At 38.9% G+C, this 25,245-nt stretch overlaps 1 protein-coding gene across 1 annotated transcript in view; it reads left to right on the top strand.

The window, feature by feature from the left end:
- TPH2 (tryptophan hydroxylase 2) overlaps positions 1–25,245 on the top strand; it is a 688,548-nt gene that overhangs the window by 351,022 nt on the left and 312,281 nt on the right. The window contains exon 9 of the mRNA XM_053716778.1: positions 22,841–22,967. Within this exon, the coding sequence (XP_053572753.1) occupies positions 22,841–22,967 (127 nt within the window). The remainder of the gene's footprint in view (positions 1–22,840; positions 22,968–25,245) is intronic.

The raw sequence follows: 25,245 nt of genomic DNA, 5'->3' as shown, positions 1-25,245 counted from the left end.
TGAAGATAACCTTACCGGGAGAAGTCTTCACCCAAACGGGCCGAAGTCCTTAACGAATCCAGCAGAAGTGGTCCTCCAGACGGGCAGAAGTCTTCATCCAGACGGCATCTTCTATCTTCATCCATCCGGCGTGGAGTGGGTCCATCTTCAAGACATCCGACGTGGAGCATCCTCTTCTTTCCACGGCGACTGAAGAATGAAGGTACCTTAAGTGACGTCATCCAAGATGTCATCCCTTCAATAAGGTAGAAAAAATCCGAACAGGAAAAATCGGAATATTATTGAAGTTCAATCCTATTGACTGATTGCATAAGCCAATAGGATTTTTCCTACCTTAATTCCGATTGGCTGATAGAATTCTATCAGCCAATCGGAATCTAAGGGACGCCATCTTGGATGACGTCACTTAAAGGAACCTTCATTCTTCAGTCGCCGTGGAAAGAAGAGGATGCTCCGCGTCGGATGTCTTGAAGATGGACCCGCTCCTCGCCGGATGGATGAAGATAGAAGATGCTGTCTGGATGAAGACTTCTGCCCGTCTGGAGGACCACTTCTACCCATCTGGAGGACCACTTCTGCCGGATTTGTTGAGGACTTCTGCCCGGTTGGGTGAAGACTTCTCCCGGTAAAGTGATCTTCAAGGGGTTAGTGTTAGGTTTGTTTAAGGGGGTATTGGGTGGGTTTTAGAGTAGGGTTGATTATGTAGGTGGTGGGTTTTAATGTTGGGGGGATTTGTAATTTTTTTACAGGTAAAAGAGCTGATTACTTTGGGGCAATGCCCCGCAAAAGGCCCTTTTAAGGGCTATTTGTAATTTAGTGTAGGGTAGGGCTTTTTTTATTTGGGGGGGGGGCTTTTTTATTTTGTTAGGGGGATTAGATTAGGTGTAATTAGTTTAAAAATCTTGTAATTTGTGTATTATTTTCTGTAATTTAGTGTTTGTTTGTTTTTGTACTTTAGCTAATTTTATTTAATTGTATTTAATTGTATTTAGTTTAGGCAATTAATTTAATTATAGTGTAGTGTTAGGTGTAATTGTAACTTAGGTTAGGTTTTATTTTACAGGTCAATTTGTCTTTATTTTAGCTAGGTAGTTTATTAAATAGTTAATAACTATTTAGTAACTATTCTACCTAGTTAAAATAAATACAAACTTGCCTGTAAAATAAAAATAAACCCTAAGCTAGCTACAATGTAACTATTAGTTATATTGTAGCTATCTTACGCCTAGATTTAGAGTTCTGCGGCTAAAAGGGTGCGTTAGCTACGCGTGCTTTTTTCTGGCCGCACCTTTTAAATACCGCTGGTATTGAGAGTTCACAGAATGGCTGCGTTAGGCTCCAAAAAAGGAGCATAGAGCATATTTACCGCAACTTCAACTCTCGATACCAGTGGTGCTTACGGACGCGGCCAGCTTCAAAAATGTGCTCGTGCACAATTCCCCCATAGAAAACAATGGGGCTGTTTGAGCTGAAAAAAAACCTAACACCTGCAAAAAAAAACGCGTTCAGCTCCTAACGCAGCCCCATTGTTTGCTATGGGGAAACACTTCCTACGTCTGCACCTAACACCCTAACATGGACCCCGAGTCTAAACACCCCTAACCTTACACTTATTAACCCCTATTCTGCCGCCCCCGCTATCTCTGACCTCTGCATATTTTTTTTAACCCCTAATCTGCCGCTCCGTAAACCGCCGCTACTTACATTATCCCTATGTACCCCTAATCTGCTGCCCCTAACACCGCCGACCCCTATATTATATTTATTAACCCCTAATCTGCCCTCCACAACGTCGCCTCCACCTGCCTACACTTATTAACCCCTAATCTGCCGAGCGGACCGCACCGCTATTATAATAAAGTTATTAACCCCTAATCCGCCTCACTCCCGCCTCAATAACCCTATAATAAATAGTATTAACCCCTAATCTGCCCTCCCTAACATCGCCGACACCTAACTTCAAACATTAACCCCTAATCTGCCGACTGGAGCTCACCGCTATTCTAATAAATGTATTAACCCCTAAAGCTAAGTCTAACCCTAACACTAACACCCCCCTAAGTTAAATATAATTTAAATCTAACAAAATAAATTAACTCTTATTAAATAAATTATTCCTATTTAAAGCTACATACTTACCTGTAAAATAAACCCTAATATAGCTACAATATAAATTATAATTATATTATAGCTATTTTAGGATTTATATTTATTTTACAGGTAACTTTGTATTTATTTTAACCAGGTACAATAGCTATTAAATAGTTAAGAACTATTTAATAGCTAAAATAGTTAAAATAATTACAAAATTACCTGTAAAATAAATCCTAACCTAAGTTACAATTAAACCTAACACTACACTATCAATAAATTAATTAAATTAAATACCTACAATTACCTACAATTAAACCTAACACTACACTATCAATAAATGAATTAAATACAATACCTACAAATAACTACAATTAAATAAACTAACTAAAGTACAAAAAATAAAAAAGAACTAAGTTACAAAAAATAAAAAAATATTTACAAACATTAGAAAAATATTACAACAATTTTAAACTAATTACACCTACTCTAAGCCCCCTAATAAAATAACAAAGCCCCCCAAAATAAAAAAATGCCCTACCCTATTCTAAATTAAAAAAGTTCAAAGCTCTTTTACCTTACCAGCCCTGAACAGGGCCCTTTGCGGGGCATGCCCCAAGAAATTCAGCTCTTTTGCCTGTAAAAAAACACATACAATACCCCCCCCCCAACATTACAACCCACCACCCACATACCCCTAATCTAACCCAAACCCCCCTTAAATAAACCTAACACTAAGCCCCTGAAGATCTTCCTACCTTATCTTCATCTCACCGGGTATCACCGATCGGTCCTGGCTCCAAAATCTTCATCCAACCCAAGCTGGGGCTGGCGATCCATAATCCTGCGGCTAAAGAGGTCCAGAAGAGGCTCCAAAGTCTTCATCCTATCCGGGAAGAAGAGGCGATCCAGACCGGCAACCATCTTGATCCAAGCGGCATCTTCTATCTTCATCCGATGAGGAACGGCTCCATCGTGAAGACCTCCAGCGCGGACCAATCTTCTTCCGACGACGTCCAACTGAAGAATGACGGTTCCTTTAAGGGACGTCATCCAAGATGGCGTCCCTCGAATTCAGATTGGCTGATAGAATTCTATCAGCCAATCGGAATTAAGGTAGGAAAATTCTGATTGGCTGATGGAATCAGCCAATCAGAATCAAGTTCAATCCGATTGGCCGATCCGATCAGCCAATCAGATTGAGCTCGCATTATATTGGCTGATCGGAACAGCCAATAGAATGCGAGCTCAATCTGATTGGCTGATCGGATCAGCCAATCGGATTGAACTTGATTCTGATTGGCTGATTCCATCAGCCAATCAGAATTTTCCTACCTTAATTCCGATTGGCTGATAGAATCCTATCAGCCAATCGGAATTCGAGGGACGCCATCTTGGATGACGTCCCTTAAAAGAACCGTCATTCTTCAGTTGGACGTTGTCGGAAGAAGATTGGTCCGCGCTGGAGGTCTTCACGATGGAGCCGTTCCTCATCGGATGAAGATAGAAGATGCCGCTTGGATCAAGATGGTTGCCGGTCTGGATCGCCTCTTCTTCCCGGATAGGATGAAGACTTTGGAGCCTCTTCTGGACCTCTTCAGCCGCAGGATTATGGATCGCCAGCCCCCGCTTGGGTTGGATGAAGATTTTAGAGCCAGGACCGATCGGTGATACCCGGTGAGGTGAAGATAAGGTAGGAAGATCTTCAGGGGCTTAGTGTTAGGTTTATTTAAGGGGGGTTTGGTTTAGATTAGGGGTATGTGGGTGGTGGGTTGTAATGTTGGGGGGGGGTATTGTATGTGTTTTTTTACAGGCAAAAGAGCTGAATTTCTTGGGGCATGCCCCGCAAAGGGCCCTGTTCAGGGCTGGTAAGGTAAAAGAGCTTTGAACGTTTTTAATTTAGAATAGGGTAGGGCATTTTTTTATTTTGGGGGGCTTTGTTATTTTATTAGGGGGCTTACAGTAGGTGTAATTAGTTTAAAATTGTTGTAATATTTTTCTAATGTTTATAAATATTTTTTTATTTTTTGTAACTTAGTTCTTTTTTATTTTTTTGTACTTTAGTTAATTGTAATTAATTGTAGTTATTTGTAGGTATTGTATTTAATTCATTTATTTATAGTGTAGTGTTAGGTTTAATTGTAGGTAATTGTAGGTATTTTATTTAATTTATTTATTGATAGTGTAGTGTTAGGTTTAATTGTAACTTAGGTTAGGATTTATTTTACAGGTAAATTTGTAATTATTTTAACTATTTTAGCTATTAAATAGTTCTTAAATATTTAATAGCTATTGTACCTAGTTAAAATAAATACAAAGTTACCTGTAAAATAAATATAAATCCTAAAATAGCTATAATATAATTATAATTTATATTGTAGCTATATTAGGGTTTATTTTACAGGTAAGTATTTAGCTTTAAATAGGAATAATTTATTTAATTAGAGTTAATTTATTTCGTTAGATTTAAATTATATTTAACTTAGGGGGGTGTTAGTGTTAGGGTTAGACTTAGCCTTAGGGGTTAATACATTTATTACAGTAGCGGTGAGATTAGGTCGGCAGATTAGGGGTTAATAATTTAAGTTAGGTGCCGGCGATGTTAGGGAGGGCAGATTAGGGGTTAATACTATTTATTATAGGGTTATTGAGGCGGGAGTGAGGCGGATTAGGGGTTAATAACTTTATTATAGTAGCGGTGAGATCCGCTCGGCAGATTAGGGGTTAATAAGTGTAGGCAGGTGGAGGCGACATTGAGGGGGGGCAGATTAGGGGTTAATAAATATAATATAGGGGTCTGCGGTGTTAGGGGCAGCAGATTAGGGGTACATAGCTATAATGTAGGTGGCGGCGCTTTGCGGTCGGCAGATTAGGGGTTAATTATTGTAGGTAGCTGGCGGCGATGTGGGTGCAGATTAGGGGTTAATAAATATAATATAGGGGTCGGCGGTGTTAGGGGCAGCAGATTAGGGGTACATAAGTATAACGTAGGTGGCGGTCGGCAGATTAGGGGTTAAAAAATGTAATCGAGTGGCGGCGATGTGGGGGGACCTCGGTTTAGGGGTACATAGGTAGTTTATGGGTGTTAGCAGGTCCGCCACTAGAAATTTTGGGGCCCCTGACTCAACCATTGATCAGGCCTCCCCCCCCCCTTTGACATGTGCAATTTTTGACCAAGTGACTAAAACGTATATGCACTTTATTCTTAATTGTCTATTTAAACTTGGAAATGTTGTAAAGGTAGTAACATAAACACACACAGACACACTCATACACTGAAACACACAAACACACTCACACATAAGGATTCACATATAGATACTCTTGCAGACACGCAAAGAAACACACTCAGACACAGAAACCCAAACAGACACTTAGCACTTGTTTACATTGACCTGACAAGTAATGAGGTAAACTACAATTTTGTAAAAAAAGGAGATTTAGAAAACAAAATATGGAGTTCTGATTATCTTTTTGTAAAGGAAGATGACAACTAAATTATGACAACAGCATGCAGTGGCTGAAAGGAAGGGCCCTGAACTGCCTAAACAATAATTTAAAGGTTAAATGGTGGAGTGGTTACTTCCGGAAAGGTCTTGTTAGTCTCAAAGTCTGTAGAAAGATGTGAATAATTAGAAGTAAGGTTAAAATGTCCTAAAAAGGAACAGACAATGGACACACACACACACACAAACTCAAACTTGCACATACACCGACAGAGACAGCCTCAGAAAACACACAAAGACATATACACACATACACACACAGAGACACCCACAGAAAACACAGAAAGACTTACACACACACACAGAGAGACAACCACATGAAAAACACAGAAAGACATACATACACACACCCTCACTGAGACATCCACAGAAAACACAGACATACATACATACATACACACAAACACCCTCACAGAAACACCCATAGAAAAAGCTCAAAGACATATACACACACCCTCACAGACATCCACAGAAAATGCACAAAGACATACACACCCACCCTCACAGAGAGACCCACAAATACAAAATACATACACATAGAGACACAAACCAAAGCACAAAGACATAAACACATACACCCACAGAAACACTCACAGGAGGAAACATTTATGCACCTTGCATCCCCTAAATCAACAGTGTGTGACATGCACGATAAAAAAAATGCAGAAATTAAGAGATCACTTTTTAAAGAATCATATTTGTAAATGTGCAAACAAAAATAATTCTTTGAATTCAAAATTGTACATTAATGAGCTGGGTAGATGGCTAGATGAAGAAAAGTACCTTTAAAAAGTTGACATATGTTTGTTTGTTGTTTTCCCATTTTCCCCAACCAAGAGCACCACTTCAAATATAGTGTACAAATTTTCCCATCTGTCAGCTGTACTCATACACTGAAACACACAAACACACTCACACATAAGGATTCACATATAGACACTCTTGCAGACACGCAAAGAAACACACTCAGACACAGAAACCCAAACAGACACTTAGCACTTGTTTACATTGACCTGACAAGTAATGAGGTAAACTACAGTTTTGTAAAAAAAGGAGATTTAGAAAACAAAATATGGAGTTCTGATTATCTTTTTGTAAAGGAAGATGACAACTAAATTATGACAACAGCATGCAGTGGCTGAAAGGAAGGGCCCTGAACTGCCTAAACAATAATTTAAAGGTTAAATGGTGGAGTGGTTACTTCCGGAAAGGTCTTGTTAGTCTCAAAGTCTGTAGAAAGATGTGAATAATTAGAAGTAAGGTCAAAATGTCCTAAAAAGGAACAGACAATGGACACACACACACAAACTCAAACTTGCACATACACCCAAGGAAACACCGACAGAGACATCCTCAGAAAACACACAAAGACATATACACACATACACACACAGAGACACCCACAGAAAACACACAAAGACTTACACACACACACAGAGAGACAACCACATGAAAAACACAGAAAGACATACATACACACACCCTCACTGAGACATCTACAGAAAACACATACATACATACATACATACATACATACATACACACAAACACCCTCACAGAAACACCCATAGAAAAAGCTCAAAGACATACACACCCACCCTCACAGAGAGACCCACAGATAAAAAATATATACACATAGAGACACAAACCAAAGCACAAAGACATAAACACATACACCCACAGAAACACTCACAGGAGGAAACATTTATGCACCTTGCATCCCCTAAATCAACAGTGTGTGACATGCATGATAAAAAAAATGCAGAAATTAAGAGATCACTTTTTAAAGAATCATATTTGTAAATGTGCAAACAAAAATAATTCTTTGAATTCAAAATTGTACATTAATGAGCTGGGTAGATGGCTAGATGAAGAAAAGTACCTTTAAAAAGTTGACATATGTTTGTTTGTTGTTTTCCCATTTTCCCCAACCAAGAGCACCACTTCAAATATTGTGTACAAATTTTCCCATCTGTCAGCTGTACTCATACACTGAAACACACAAACACACTCACACATAAGGATTCACATATAGACACTCTTGCAGACACGCCAACACACTCAGACACAGAAACCCAAACAGACACTTAGCACTTGTTTACATTGACCTGACAAGTAATGAGGTAAACTACAGTTTTGTAAAAAAAGGAGATTTAGAAAACAAAATATGGAGTTCTGATTATCTTTTTGTAAAGGAAGATGACAACTAAATTATGACAACAGCATGCAGTGGCTGAAAGGAAGGGCCCTGAACTGCCTAAACAATAATTTAAAGGTTAAATGGTGGAGTGGTTACTTCCGGAAAGGTCTTGTTAGTCTCAAAGTCTGTAGAAAGATGTGAATAATTAGAAGTAAGGTCAAAATGTCCTAAAAAGGAACAGACAATGGACACACACACACAAACTCAAACTTGCACATACACCCAAGGAAACACCGACAGAGACATCCTCAGAAAACACACAAAGACATATACACACATACACACACAGAGACACCCACAGAAAACACACAAAGACTTACACACACAGAGAGACAACCACATGAAAAACACAGAAAGACATACATACACACACCCTCACTGAGACATCCACAGAAAACACAGACATACATACATACATACACACAAACACCCTCACAGAAACACCCATAGAAAAAGCTCAAAGACATATACACACACCCTCACAGACATCCACAGAAAATGCACAAAGACATACACACCCACTCTCACAGAGAGACCCACAGATAAAAAATACATACACATAGAGACACAAACCAAAGCACAAAGACATAAACACATACACCCACAGAAACACTCACAGGAGGAAACATTTATGCACCTTGCATCCCCTAAATCAACAGTGTGTGACATGCATGATAAAAAAATGCAGAAATTAAGAGATCACTTTTTAAAGAATCATATTTGTAAATGTGCAAACAAAAATAATTCTTTGAATTCAAAATTGTACATAAATGAGCTGGGTAGATGGCTAGATGAAGAAAAGTACCTTTAAAAAGTTGACATATGTTTGTTTGTTGTTTTCCCATTTTCCCCAACCAAGAGCACCACTTCAAATATAGTGTACAAATATATATATATAAAATGCATATCTGCCAAAAGGGCATCTACCATTTGTGTATTGAGGAGGAAACATTTCTGCATGGTTTTAAATATAGAATTTCTACAGCATTGTCAAATAATCATAAATACACTGCTGCTAAAAAAAAATGTTTTTATGGACCCCTGGCCCCACCATACAACTACTACCACACTGAAGTTACAATTCAAAATTGCACAAAGAAATAAAAAACATTTGCTAAGTAAGTCTTACCTCCTCTTCAAATGAAAGTGATCTGCCGTCTGACTCAGGCACACACTGTACAAAGTGCCAAGTCTGTCTCACACTGAGCATAGTGGTTTAGTGCACACTAAGAAATCCTCTCAAATGCTAATACTTTACTACTTGTAATAACATTTCCCATGATCAATTAGCACTTTGCTGTAGTACCCACTGGTGGCTGCCAAATTTTTTTTTAAAAAGTTCTTGTCTCATGGGGCCCCCCTGGCTCATTGGGCCCCTAACAGGAGTCACCCCTGTCACCCCCTGAGGGCGGCCCTGGGTGTTAGTGTACTTTAGAGCACAGTAGTTAAGAGCTTTATAAACCGGCGTTAGCCCAGAAAGCTCTTAACTACTGACTTTTTTCTGCGGCTGGAGTTTTGTCGTTAGATTTCTAACGCTCACTTCAGCCACGACTCTAAATACCGGAGTTAGAAAGATCCCATTGAAAAGATAGGATACGCAATTGACGTAAGGGGATCTGCGGTATGGAAAAGTCGCGGCTGGAAAGTGAGCGTTAGACCCTTTCCTGACTGACTCCAAATACCGGCGGTAGCCTAAAACCAGCGTTAGGAGCCTCTAACGCTGGTTTTGACGGCTACCGCCAAACTCTAAATCTAGGCCTTAGAGTTTATTTTACTGGTATTTAGTTTTAAATAGGAATAATTTAGTTAATTATAGTAATTTTATTTAGATTTATTTAAATTATATTTAAGTTAGGGGGTGTTAGGGTTAGACTTAGATTTAGGGGTTAATAACTTTAGTATAATAACTTTAGTATAGTGGCGGCGACATTGAGGGTGGCAGATTAGGGGTTAATAAATGTAGGTAGGTGTCGGCGATGTTAGGAACTGCAGATTAGGGGTTAATAATATTTAACTAATGTTTGCGAGGCGGGAGTGCAGCAGTTTAGGGGTTAATATATTTATTATAGTGGCAGCGATGTCCGGTTTGGCAGATTAGGGGTTAAACATTTTATTTTAGTGTTTGCGAAGTGGGAGGGCCTCAGTTTAGGTGTTAATAGGTAGTTTATGGGTGTTAGTGTACTTTTTAGCACTTTAGTTAAAAGTTTTATGCTACGGCGTTGTAGTGTAAAGCTTTTAACTACTGATTTTAAAATGCGGTACCAGTCTTGACAGGAGAGGGTCTACCGCTCACTTTTTGTCAGACTCGGAATATCGGCGCTATGCAAGTCCCATTGAAAAAAGAGGATACGCAATTTACGTAAGTGGATTTGCGGTATTTCCAAGTCTGGACAAAAAAGTGAGCGGTACACCTGTACCTTCAAGATTCGTAATACCAGCGGGCGTTAAAAAGCAGCGTTTGGACCGGCCAATGCTGCTTTTTAAGCCTAACACAAGACTCGTAATCTAGCCGTTTATTTGGAATAATTTTCCTAGAAGTGTATTCTTAATTTTACATTTTTATTAAAACAGTATAAAAATATTCACATTTATGTAAAATATCATATATATTCTTATATATTCCCATTCTAACTTTAAATATCACAGAATATTCCTGCAGTTACCTGGTATACATTATATTGTCATATTGTTGCTATTCTTGCTCATTCTCAGAGAGATTTCTGAATTTATAATTATAAGACTCTTCTGTAGTCTTTTAGTAAATTAACATGTAAATCAGGGGCGTATTTAGGTTTTGTGCTGCCCTAGGCACTCAAATTCTGCTGCCCCCCCCCCCCACACACACACACCAGGTTTTTTTAGACGTAATATTTTTGGGGCAGGGTTTAAAAAAATAATGTATTTTTAAGTAAATGTTCACCAGGGCTTGCATTCACTCTGGTCACACACACACACACATATATATATATTTATATATATATATATATATATATATATATATATATATATATATATATATATATATATATATATATATATATTTATTTATATTAAGACATTATTTTGCAAGTCAGATGATTACAGTGTTTATATCAGAAAAAAAATATCCTTCACTGTATGATAGTTTGTCAGTAGGTAGTTGTTCAACCTTAAACATCTTCTTTGGTGATTGACAGTTATTTAAGCAACATATCTGCTTGGATAAATATGTAATGAATATACAAACTGGCCTGTAAAAGTACTTAAAAAATACAAGAGTAGTTATGATAGGTTTAGGAATTGTATCCTAGGGGATAAGGTCACATGATACAATCATAATAAAGTATATACTTGTATTGTTTCTGAATGTATTAAATGCATACAACATATTTTCAGTTGTGTTTTAAGTCACATAGTTGTATAGATTCAGCAATAAATACTTATTCTTTGCATGTATGAAAAATAGACAAACAGTAAATGTACAAGTATTTAGTGATGTATTGAAGGGAGAAAGGCATATGCTGTTTCACAGTGGTCATGGTGTAGTGCACACTGCACTGTGTAGTCTGTGTGAGTCTCAATCACGTGGTGGAGCCAGGAAGAATACCTCATTCCCTCTCAGTCCAGGCCAGGCTGCGCAAGTGAGCTCCGCCTCCACTATCACCACGTCATGCGCACCCACATACAATCCCATAGGATAGCAATAGCCAGGCCAGCCATTTAAGTCATTTGTAATTGGTTGATTTAGCCACCCGGCCCTGAGTTCAGTAAAGAGACCCTAGGGACTCAAAATTCTGCTGCCCCTTAAAAATCTGCTGTCCTAGGCACCGGCCTCGTTGGCCTATGCCTTAATACACCCCTGATGTAAATATATCATCTTGTTTGCTGCAGTTGTATTCAGTGGTCAAACTCCAGTTCCCTCACAATCAGCAAGATTACGAGTTTTGCGTTATGAGTGAAAAAGCATTGTTATGCTTCATTACGCTGCTTTTTCCCTAACGCCACTATTACAAGCTTTTTGGCCGTCGCGCAACGTCAGTACCGCACTTTTAAAAAAGTCCTTTTTCAATGGGACTCCCATAGCGCTGGTATTACAAGTTTGCCTGGGAGGCTAAAAAGTGAGCAGTACACTCTCTATACTGACAAGATCCGTACCGCCATCTAAAGTCAGTAGTTATGAGTTTTATGTTACAAAGCTATAGCATAAAACTCATAACTAAAGTGTTAAAAAGTACACTAACACCCATAAACTACATATTAACCCCTAAACCGAGGCCCTCCCACATCGCAAACACTATAATAAATATTATTAACCCCTAATCTGCCGTCCGCCCACACCGCCGCTATAATAAACCTATTAACCATTAAACCGCAAGACCCCCACAGCGAAATATACTAAAATAAATTATTAACCCTTAAACCTCTGACCTCCCACATCACTAACTCTACATAAATATATTAACCCCTAATCCTAACCCTAACATAACCCTAAGCCTAACATCCCCTAATTGAAAAATAATTAAAATAAATCTAAATAAACCTTACAATTATTAACTAAATATTTCCTATTTAAAACTAAATACAAACTTACCTGTGAAATAAAACCTAAGATAGCTACAAAATAACTAATAGTTATATTGTATCTATCTTAGGTTTTATTTTTATTTCACAGGTAAGTTTGTATTTATTTTAACTAGGTGGACTAGTTAGTAAATAGTTATTAACTATTTGCTAACTACCTAGTTAAAATAAATACAAAGTTACCTGTAAAATAAAACCTAACCTGCCTTACACTAAAACCTAACATTACAATAAAATGAAATAAATTAAATTATTAAAATACAATTTTCTAGCTTACAAAAAAAACAAAAAACACAAAATTACAACAAATAAAAAACGAAATTATCAAAAATAAAAATGAATTACTACTAATCTACTAGCACTATCAAAATAAAAAAAGCCCCCCCCCCCAAAATAACCCCCCCCCTAGCCTACACTAAATTGCCAATGGCCCTTAAAAGGGCCTTTTGCAGGGTTTTGCTCCAAATAAATCTGCTCTTTTACCTGTAAAACAAAATACAAACACCAACAGTAAAACCCACCACCCACCCAACCAAACCCCCCAAATAAAAACATATCTAAATAAACCTAAGCTAAACATTGCCCTGAAAATGGCATTAAAAGGCATTTAGCTCTTTTACATTGCCCAAAAACCTAACCTAAAAATAAAACCCACCCAAAAAACCCTTAAAAAAAACCCAACACTAACCCCGACGGTCCACTTACAGTTATCGAAGTCCGTACATCCATCCTCATCCAGCCGGTGAAGTGTTCATCCAGGAGGCCTCTTCAATCTTCATCCACCTCGCAAAGTCCTCATCTAAGCGGAAATAAGTCTTTATCCAGGCTGCATCTTCTATATTGATCCATCAGGCACGGAGCGGGTCTATCTTCAAGACATCCGGCGTGGAGCATCCTCTTCTTACGGTTGCAACAGACAATTGGATTTTTTTCCCTTTAATTCCTATTGGCTGATAGAAATCTTTCCACCAATAGGAATGTAAGGGATGCCATCTTGGATGACATCACTTAAAGGGAACCTTTATTTTCCAGTTTGTATTTAGTTTTAAATTGGAATTATTTACTTAATAATTGTAAGGTTTATTTAGATTTAGTGTAATTACTAGTCAATAAGCCTGCTCAGAGGGCAGTCTAATTATTTTTTAAACTACAGATGTAGAAACAACGGCCTAGATTACGAGTTGTGCGTTAGCCTTAAAAAGCAGCGTTAAGAGGTCCTAACGCTGCTTTTTAACGCCCGCTGGTACTACAAGTCTTGAAGGTACAGGTGTACCGTTCACTTTTTTGGCCAGACTCGGAAATACCGCAAATCCACTTACATCAATTGCGTATCCTATATTTTTTTAATGAGACTTGCATAGCGCTGGTATTACGAGTCTGGCCAAAAGTGAGAGGTAAACCCTCTCCTGTCAAGCCTGGTACCGCATTTAAAAGTCAGTAGTTTTACACTATAACGCCGTAGCATAAAACTCTTAACTAAAGTGCTAAAAAGTACACTAACACCCATAAACTACCTATTTACCCCTAAACCGAGGCCCCCCACATTGCAAACACTAAAATAAATATTTTAACCCCTAATCTGCCGCACTGGACATCGCCGCCACTATAATAAATATATTAGCCCCTAAACTGCAGCACTCCCGCATCGCAAACACTATTTAAATATTATTAACCCCTAATCTGCCGGCCCTAACATCGCCGCCACCTACCTACATTTTATTAACCCCTAATCTGCCACCCCCAACGTCGCCGCCACTATAATAAAGTTATTAACACCTAAACCTAAGTCTAACCCTAACCCTAACCCCCCTAACTTAAATATAATTTAAATAAATCTAAATAAAATTACTACAATTAACTAAATTATTCCTATTTAAAACTAAACAGCCAATCGAAATTGAAGGGACGCCATCTTGGATGATTGCATCAGCCAATATGATTTTTTTCTACCTTAATTCCGATTGGCTGAAAGAATTCTATCAGCCAATCGGAATTGAAGGGACGCCATCTTGGATGACGTAATTTAAAGGAACCTTCATTCAGTCGTCGGCCGTGGAAAGAAGAGGATACATCGTGTCGGATGTCTTGAAGATGGACCCGCTCCGCGCCGGATGGATGAAGATAGAAGATGCCATCTGGATGAAGACTTCTGCCCATCTGGAGGACCACTTCTGCCCGGTTGGATGAAGACTTCTGCCCGTTTGAGTGAAGACGTCTCCCGGTAAGGTGATCTTCAAGGGGTTAGTGTTAGGTTTTTTTAAGGGGGGATTGGGTGGGTTTTAGAGTAGGGTTGGTTGTGTGGGTGGTGGGTTTTAATGTTGGGGGGGGGGATTGTATTTTTTTCCGGTAAAAGAGCTGATTACTTTGGGGCAATGCCCCGCAAAAGGCCCTTTTAAGGGCTATTTGTAATTTAGTGTAGGGTAGGGCTTTTTTATTTTGGGGGGCTTTTTTATTTTGTTAGGGGATTAGATTAGGTGTAATTAGTTTAAAAATCTTGTAATTTCTTTATTTTCTGTAATTTAGTGTTTTTTTGTACTTTAGAAATTGTATTTAATTTAGGTAATTAATTTAATTGTAGTGTAGTGTTAGGTGTAATTGTAACTTAGGTTAGGTTTTATTTTACAGGTAAATTTGTCTTTATTTTAACTAGGTAGTTATTAAATAGTTAATAACTATTTAATAACTATTCTACCTAGTTAAAATAAATACAAAGTTGCCTGTAAAATAAAAATAAACCCTTAGCTAGCTACAATGTAACTATTAGTTATATTGTAGCTAGCTTAGGGTTTATTTTAAAGGTAAGTATTTAGTTTTAAATAGGAATTAGTTAATTGTAGCAATTTTATTTAGATTTATTTTAATTATATTTAAGTTAGGGAGTGTTAGGGTTAGACTTAGGTTTAGGGGTTAATAACTTTATTATAGTGGCGGTGACGTTGGAGGAGGCAGATTAGGGGTTAATAAATGTAGGTAGGTTGTGGTGACTATGGGGGCGGCAGAGTAGGGGTTAATAAATAAAATGTAGGTGTCGGCGATGTTGGGTGCGGCAGATTAGGGGTTCTTAAGTATAATGTAGGTTGCGGCGGTGTACGGAGCGGCAGATTAGGGGTTAATAATATAATGCAGGTGTCGGCGATGTCGGGGGCAGCATATTAGGGGTTAAGAAGTGTAAGATTAGGGGTGTTTAGACTCGGGGTTCATGTTAGGGTGTTAGGTGTAGACATAAATGTATTTTCCTCATAGGAATCAATGGGGGTGCGTTAGGAGCTTTACGCTGCTTTTTTGCAGGTGTTAGGTTTTTTTCAGACGGCTCTCCCCCATTGATTCCTATGGGGAAATCGTGAACGAGCACGTTTTACCAGCTCACCGCTAACGTAAGCAACTCTGGTATTGAGGTGAGATGTGGAGCAAAATTTTGCTCTACGCTCACTTTTTTTTCGGCTAACGCCGGGTTTGTAAAAACACGTAATACCAGCGTTGTCTGTAAGTGAGCGGTGAGCATAAACTGCTCGTTAGCAACGCACAGCCTCTAACGCAAAATTTGTAATCTAGGCTAGTGTATTTTGTAATTCTTCTTTTATATACAAATTTAAGATACAGGTGTAGCAATACTATAATTTTAATGGACTACTATCTTCAATATATCAAAAATATTTTCTTTATAATAAACTACAGATATAGCCACACTCTAATTAGACAAACTACTGTCCTAAATAAATACAAAGTTTCTTCTCTTTAAATTATATCTACTTTAAAGGGACAGTAAACCTTAAAAATAATGTTATATAATTCTGCACATAGTGCAGAATTATATAACATTATTTAGGTGCTATAGCTATAAACGCCTTTTTTTACCTTTTAATTTGTTAAAAATATGGCGCTTTTACAGACCCGCTCTCTGCTCTCTGCTGAGCGGGTCTGTTATATTTAGTCAGCACATCGGGCCAGCTGTATAGTCACAGCCCGGCCCAACCGCGCCATAAGACTAAGTGCAGCTCGCTCCCGTCACAGGAGCGAGCTGCACTTAGTGCTATGGCGCGGTCGAGCAGGGCTGTGACTATACAGCTGGCCCGATGCGCTGACTAAATATAACAGACCCGCTCAGCAGAGAGCAGAGAGCGGGTCTGTAAAAGCGCCATATTTTTAACAAATTAAAAGGTAAAAAAAGGCATTTATAGCTATAGCACCTTAATAATGTTATATAATTCTGCACTATATGCAGAATTATATAACATTATTTTTAAGGTTTACTGTCCCTTTAAGTATATTTCTTCATATACATAACCCCTAAACCGCAAAACCCCTACACTGCAATAAACCTATTTACCCTATTAACTCCTAAACCGCAAAATGACTACATCGCAATAAACCTATATACCCTATTAACCCCTAAACTGCAAAACCCCTACATCGCAATAAACCTATTTAACTTATTAACCCTTTAAACCACAAAAACCCACAACGCAAATAACTATTTAAATAACTAAGTACAGTACACTAACCTAACACCCCCTAACCTAACAACCCCTAACCTAACACCCCATTAAATAAACCCATATTACCTATACTAATACATTCTAAATAAGTTTACAAAAAATAAAAAAAGCTAACATTACAGAGAATAAAAAAAATCAAATTACTTAATTTAGCAAAATTAAACCTAATTCCTATGAAAATAAAAAAGACCCCCCAAAATAAAAACACCCCCTACTCTAAGAATAAACTACCAGTAGCCCTTAAAAGGGCTTTTTGCAGGGCATTTCCCCAAGATAATCAGCTCTTTTTCAAGAAAATACACAAAGCCCCCCTAACAGTAAACCCCCCACACCCCCTAACCCCCCCAAATAAAATAACCTAACACTAAAAAACCTAAACTACCCATTGCCCTGAAAAGGGCATTTGTTTGGGCATTGCCCTTAAAAGGGCATTTAGCTCTTTTTCTGCCCATCCCTAATCTAAATAAAACAAATCCCCCCAAAAAACCCTTAAAAAAATCCTAAATCTAACCCCGAGGTTGGTACTCACAGTTCCTGAAGTTCGGCGGAGAAGGTCCTGTTCCAGGTGGTGAAGTATTCTTCCAAGCGTAACCTCTTCTTCTTCCAGGAACATCCTGCGCGGAGCGGAGCTGAAGACTGAAGACCGCGGTGCTGAAGACCGGCGACCCTGGAACTGAAGACCGGCGACCGCGGAGCCATGGAGCGTGGAGGATCCTCTTTGTACGATCTCCGCCGTACACTGAATAGTGAATTCAAGTTACGTGATTAAAGATGGTGTCCCTTGAATTCCTATTGGCTGAATTTGATTCTTCCAACTCAAATCAGCCAATAGGATGAAAGCTACTCAAATCCTATTGGCTATTTAAATTAGCCAATAGCATGAGAGTAAGTGAAATTCTATTGGCTGATTTGAATAGCCAATAAAATTTCACTTGCTCTCATCCTATTGGCTAATTTAAACAGCCAATAGGATTTGAGTAGCTTTCATCCTATTGGCTGATTTGAATTATAAGAATCAAATCAGCCAATAAGAATTCAAGGGACGCCATCTTTAATTGCGTACCTTGAATTCACTATTCAGTGTACAGCGGAGATCGTACGAAGAAGATCCTCCACGCTCCATGGCTCCGCGGTCGCCGGTCTTCAGTTCCAGAGTCGCCGGTCTTCAGCTCCGCTCCACGCAGGATGTTCCTGGAAGAAGAAGAGGTTGCGTTTGGAAGAAGACTTCACTGTCTGGAACAGGACCTTCTCCGCCGGACTTTAGAAACCGTGAGTACCAACCTGGGGGTTAGATTTAGGATTTTTTTTAAGGTTTTTTTGGGGGGATTTGTTTTATTTAGATTAGGGAAGGGCAGAAAAATAGCTAAATGCCCTTTTAAGGGCAATGCCCAAACAAATGCCCTTTTCAGGGCAATGGGTAGTTTAGGTTTTTTAGTGTTAGGTTATTTTATTTGGGGGGTTTGGTGGATGGGGGGTTTTACTATTAGCGGGGGCTTTGTGTATTTTCTTGAAAAAGAGCTGATTATCTTGGGGCAATGCCCTGCAAAAAGCACTGGTAGTTTATTCTTAGAGGGGGGGGGGGGTTATTTTGGGGTCTTTTTTATTTTCATAGGGATAAGGTTTATTTTTGGTAATTTGATTTTTTATTTTCTGTAATGTTAGCCTTTTTTATTTTTCGTAAACTTAGTTTTTATTATTTTTTGTAACTTTAGAATGTATTAGTTTAGGTAATTTGGGTTTATTTAATGGGGTGTTAGGTTAGGGGTTGTTAGGTTAGGGTGTGTTAGGTTAGGGGTTGTTAGGTTAGGGGGTGTTAGGTTAGTGTACTGTACTTACACCTAGATTTAGAGTTTTGCGGCCAAAGGGGTGCGTTAGCTACGCGTCTTTTTTTTCTAGCACTGTTTCTAAATAACGCTGGTATTTAGAGTTCTCTGAAGGGCTGCGTTAGGCTTCAAAAAGGGAGCGTACAGGCATATTTACCGCCACTTCAACTCTCAATACCAGCGTTGCTTACGCTAGCGGCTAGCTGGAAAAACGTGCTTGTGCACGATTCCCCCATAGGAAACAATGGGGCAGTTTGGGCTGAAAAAAAACCTAACACCTACAAAAAAGCAGCGTTCAGCTCCTAACGCAGCCCCATTGTTTCCTATGGGGAAACACTTTCTAAGTCTGCACCTAACACCCTAACATGAACCCCGAGTCTAAACACCCCTAACATTACAATTATTAACCCCTAATCTGCCGCCCCCGCTATTGCTGACACCTGCATTACACAATTAACCCCTAATCTGCCGCTCCGTACACCGCCGCAACCTACATTATCCCTATGTACCCCTAATTTGCTGTCCCTAACATCGCCGACACCTACATAATATTTATTAACCCCTAATCTGCCCCCCCCCCCACGTCGCTGCTACTTTACCTACACTTATTAACCCCTAATCTGCCGACCGGACCTCGCCGCTACTCTAATAAATGTATTAACCCCTAAAGCTAAGTCTAACCCTAACACCCCCCTAAGTTAAATATAATTTTAATCTAACGAAATAAATTAAATATTATTAACTAAAGTATTCCTATTTAAAGCTAAATACTTACCTGTAAAATAAAGCCTAATATAGCTACAATATAACAAATAATTATATTGTAGGTATTTTAGGGTTTATTTTTATTTTACAGGCAACTTTGTATTTATTTTAACTAGGTACAATAGCTATTAAATAGTTATTAACTATTTAATAGCTACCTAGTTAAAATAATTACCAAATTACCTGTAAAATAAATCCTAACCTAAGTTACAAGTAAACCTAACACTACACTATCAATAAATAAATTAAATAAATTAACTACAAGTACCTACAATTACCTACAATTAAATAAACTAAACTAAATTACAAAAACAAACACTAAATTACAAAAAATAAAAAATTTTTACAAGACTTTTAATCTAATTACACCTACTCTAAGCCCCCTAATAAAATAACAAAGCCCCCCCAAAAAAATTTCCCTACCCTAATCTAAATTAAAAAAGTTAACAGCTCTATTACCAGCCCTTAAAATGGCTTTTTGCGGGGCATGCCCCAAAGTAATCAGCTCTTTTGCCTGTAAAAAAAAAACACAATACCACCCCCAACATTACAACCCACCACCCACATACCCCTACTCTAACCCAACCCCCCCTTAAATAAACCTAACACTACCCCCATGAAGATCTCCCTACCTTGAGTCGTGTTCACCCAGCCGGGCACCGATGGACCAAAAGAGGACATGAGGAGCGGCAGAAGTCTTCATCCTATCCGGGCAGAAGAGGACATCCGGACCGGCAGACATCTTCATCCAAGCGGCATCTTCTATCTTCATCCATCCGGAGCGGAGCCATCTTCTTCCAGCCGACGCGGATCCATCCTTCTTCCCCGACGCCTACTCGACGAATGAAGGTTCCTTTAAATGACGTCATCCAAGATGGCGTCCCTCGAATTCCGATTGACTGATAGGATTCTATCAGCCAATCGGAATTAAGGTAGGAAAAATCTGATTGGATGATTGAATCAGCCAATCAGATTCAAGTTCAATCGGATTGGCTGATCCAATCAGCCTATCAGATTGATCTCGCATTCTATTGGCTGTTCCGATCCTTTCCTGGTTGACTCTAAATACCAGCGGGTGGCCAAAAGCAGCGTTAGGAGCCCTTAACGCTGCTTTTGACGGCTACCGCAGAACTCTAATTCTAGGCGTTAGTTATTTAAATAGTTATTTGCGTTGTGGGTTTTGGCGGTTTAAAGGGTTAATAAGTTAAATAGGTTTATTGTGATGTAGGGGTTTTGCGGTTTAGGGGTTAATAGGTTAAATAGGTTTATTGCGATGTAGGGGTTTTGTGGTTTAGGGGTTAATAATTTAAATAGGTTTATTGCGATGTAGGGATTTTGCGGTTTAGGGGTTAATAAGTTAAATAGGTTTATTGCGATGTAGAGGTTTTGCGGTTTAGGGGTTAATAGGGTAAATAGGTAATAGGGTAAATAGGTTTATTGCGATGTGAGGGTTTTGCGGTTTAGGGGTTAATAGGGTAAATAGGTTTATTGCGATGTGGGGGTTTTGCGGTTTAGGAGTTAATACTCTGTGTAGGATTTTTTGTTATATTTTGTGCGGGCGGTGTTTTTTTTTTAAAACTTGATGCGGGCGTTTAGTTTTCTTAAAAAAAAATACTTTAATGTGGGCGATTAGGTGTTGCTTTGTAATGCTCCGTTTGCCTTCGCTGCATCCACCGGGATTGCAAAAATGTCAGGGTGGTGAAAGAATCCACCTTCAGTGGATTTTTTCACCATCCTGCCATTTTCGGAATTCACCTGGATGCAGTGAAGCATCCAGGTGAATTGCGCTGCCAACATTCCATTGAGGATGCGTGTGCGCAACTGCCGACGGCGACGGACATTACAAACGCAATTATAGTATAGATATTTACGTTAGGGGGTGTTAGGCTTAGGGTAAGATTTAGGGTTACGTTAAAGTTAGGTTTAGGGGTTAATAACTTTAGTATGGTGGCGGCGACATTGGGGGCAGCAGATTAGGGGTTAATAACTGACGGCGATATTGGGAGTGGCAGATTAGGGGTCAATAGTTTTATTTAGGTGGCAGCGATGTTAAGGGTGGCAGATTAGGGTTTAATAACATTATGTAGATTGTGGCAATGTCAGGGGTGGGAGATTAAGGGTGTTTAGACGTAGCTTTTATGTTAGGGTGTTAGGTTTAAACGTAACTTTTTCTTTCTCCATAGACATCAAAGGGCCTTTCGTTACTGAGCTTTTTCCACGATCGCAGGTGTTAGGCTTCTTTTTTGCCGGCTTTCCACATTGATGTCTATGGGGAAATCGTGCACGAGCACGTCAAAGCAGCGCTTGTATTTGGGTGCGGTATGGAGCTCAACGCCACCATATCGCCCGTACAAGACTGCTTTTTGTAAACTTGTAATAGTAGCGCTATAGGGAGGTGAAATAACGCCGCTTTTGTGGAGGTCGTTAATTTCCCTATGGCACTGAAAACTCGTAATCGAGCTGTTAGTGATTTATTTGGAGGAGCCATTTGGTACTCGTTACTGGAGTGGGCTGTCACAGTCTTTCTGTTACCAAACTTGCATTGTTTTGCGGTATTTCATCTTATCACCTATGTCAAGGACAATTAGGGATAGATATGTAGCAGGGTTGTAAATTCTGCACTGTGCACTTCCAATTATTAGAATGTTACAGTAAAAGAAGGCAAAATAAATAAGCAAACTATATTGAAACATTTTTAACAAGACATAATAAAATATTCTACCTCAGTGTTTCATGTCCTTTTAATGAAAAAATTACAATTGTTTTCTCATGTTTAATCTTATTGTCCTTTGAAATAATCCATTGTGTCCTATTTTTACATCCCATGCAGTTTACTTAAAGGGACATCATTATTTTTTTAATGATTCAGATAGAACATACAATACATTTTAAAAAAAACTTTCTAATTTACTTCTGTTATCATATTTGCTCCATTCTCTTGCTTAGCTTTTATTGAAGGAGCAGCAATGCACTACTGGCTGCTAGCTGAACACATCACATGAGCCAATAGCTGGGGCCTATATGTATAGCCACCAATCAGAAGTTACCTCCCAGTAGTGCATTGCTGCTCCTGAGCCTACCTAGGTATACTTTGCAACAATGGATACCAAGAGAACAAAGCAAACTAGATAATAGAAGTAAACTGGAAAGTTGTTTATAATTGCATGCACTTTTTGAATCATGAAATAAATATTTTGGGTTTCATGTCCTTTTAACAGTGCTTTTTTTAATTATCTTACATAAAGGCACTGAGCAAACTATTTGTTGGGAAATTGGTTGCCTGTTATTGCCCTAAATAGCAGACAACATGAATGTGCAAATTGTTTCATAATAAATAAATGTTCAGCTAAGCAGCAGGTTTCATGTTCTTATGCTGCTATTATTTTGTTTTATTTTCAGGGATACGTGCCATGAACTTCTGGGACATGTTCCTTTGCTTGCAGATCCAAAGTTTGCCCAGTTTTCACAGGAGATTGGCCTAGCTTCCTTGGGAGCATCCGATGAAGATGTTCAGAAATTAGCAACTGTGAGTCTCAGAAATAACATCTATATTAAAATAATGATTTTATTAGTTAACTACATTTAGACATTAGGAGGCCCATTTATCAAGCTCCGGACGGAGCTTGAGGGCCCGTGTTTCAAGCGAGTCATCAGACTCGCCAGAAACACAAGTTATGGAGCAGCGGTCTAAAGACCGCTGCTCAATAACCCTGTCCGCCTGCTCTGATGCCACAATTTGACACAATTCAACCCGATCTAGTACGATCAGGTTGATTGACACCTCCCTGCTGGTGGCCGATTGGCTGTGAGTCTGCAGGGGGTGGCGTTGCACCAGCAGCTCTTGTGAGCTGCTGGTGCAATGCTGAATACGGAGAGCGTATTGCTCTCCACATTCAGCGATGTCTGTCGGACTTGATCCGCACTGTCGGATCAGGTCCGACAGACATTTGGTAAATCGGCCTCTATATATTGTAGTGTAAGAAGATTCTTCAGATCAGATCCCATTTCAAAACCATAGGCATTAATAATAAGTTGCCCTCCCGCTTTTGCAACTATAACAGCTGACACTCTTCTGAGAAGGCTTTACACAAGATTTTGGAGTGTGTCTGTTTGAATTTGTGCCCATTCAACCAAAAGAGCATTTGTGAGGTCAGGCACTTATGTTGGACAGGAAGGTTTGGCTCTCCGTTTATCACAAAGGTGTTCAGTTGGGTTAAGGTCATGGCTTCATGCAGGCCATTCATGTTCATTCACACTAAACTTGTCAAACCACGTCTTCATGGACCTCGCTTTTTGCACAGGGGTACAGTCGTGCTGGAACAGCTAAGGGCCTTCCCCAAACGTTTGACACAAAGATGGAAGCATCTAATTGTCTAAAATCTCTTTGGATCCTGTAGCATTAAGATGAGTCTTTACTGGAACTAAAAACAGCCCAGACCATTGTTGCTCCTCCACCAAACTTCACAGTAGGCACTATGCTTTTTAATAGGTAGTGTGTTCTCCTTAGATCTATTACACCCACTCCAGCCTATGATTGGCATTGCACATGTTGATGTGAGGCTTGTGTACAGCTCCTCGGCCGTGGAAACTCATTTCATGAAGCTCCTGATGCCCTGTTCTTGTTCTAATGTTGCTTCCATTGGCAATTTAAAACTATATAGCTAGTGGAGCAGCAGATTTTTACGTCACAACAGTCAGCAACTGCACTCTGTGAGTTTGCATGGTCTACCACTTTGTGGCTGAGCTGTTGTTGCTCCTAGATGCTTCCACTAATAATAGCACTTATTTGTTGACTGGGGCATATTTAGTTAGGCAGAAATTTCACAAATTGATTTGTGGCAAAGGCAATTGTAACGTCACTTCAGTATGACTCATTGTACTGATAATGTTGGTCTATGGAGATTTCATGGCTGTATGCTGGGTTTTATGCCCCTGTTATCTATGCAGGCCATTCATGCAGGCCATTCATGTTCCATTTGTAGTTGAAACACCTGGACTCAATAATTAGTAGGGGTTTCAACATACTTTTGGTTATATAGTGTATTGATATAAAACTGATATAACTGGTAGCTTCCATTTTTCAGCAGTGGAAACTCTTAAAGGGACATACAACAGGTTGTTATATGTGCATATCCTAAAAGGGTTAATTAATTAAAAAAAAGTTTGCATACATTTTTTTTTTTAAATTTGCTCGCAAGTGTTTTAAAATAATTTTCAAAAATAAGCAAATTGAATTACATAGCTAAGCTGCCTGGAGCAGCCAACTCCACCCAACCTTATCAGTGTTTAGACACAGGCATCGTATTTCAACTGAGTTCACAGAACTAGGCATTCTCCAGCAGATAATCCCTATTCACTTTTGCATTCTACGAAAACAACAATAGATATAGATACAGCCATAGAAGGAAATGTGTGTGGGGAGTTAGAGCTTTACAATTCAGAAACTAAAAAGAAAGGGTTAAAGGATTACTAACGTTTGCTTTGTACCTTAAAAACGGCTCACATATTTTCAATCACATTTCTCCAACAAATTAAATCTACCTTATGATATCCAGAAACGAAGCTCCATTTCTTTAGAAAATACATTTTGATATTGCCCGCATGACATCACTTCATCCAGCCCTCAAAAATGGGCCGTACAAGGTATCACACAATGACCAATCCGATGTCTAGTTTTTGCATGTAATTAGAATAAGATTACTTAAAACTACGCATGCATAATTTGATTGGTCTATTTGCGCTTGTGCAGAATGTGGCACAGATCCCGACATTATCCACACTGGATTCCCTATAACACATGCACA

This window comes from Bombina bombina, chromosome 6 (genome assembly GCF_027579735.1).
Source record: "Bombina bombina isolate aBomBom1 chromosome 6, aBomBom1.pri, whole genome shotgun sequence".
Taxonomy (NCBI): Eukaryota; Metazoa; Chordata; class Amphibia; order Anura; family Bombinatoridae; genus Bombina; species Bombina bombina.
Note: the sequence above shows the minus strand (reverse complement) of the source record. Positions and strands in the feature narration are given on the sequence as shown.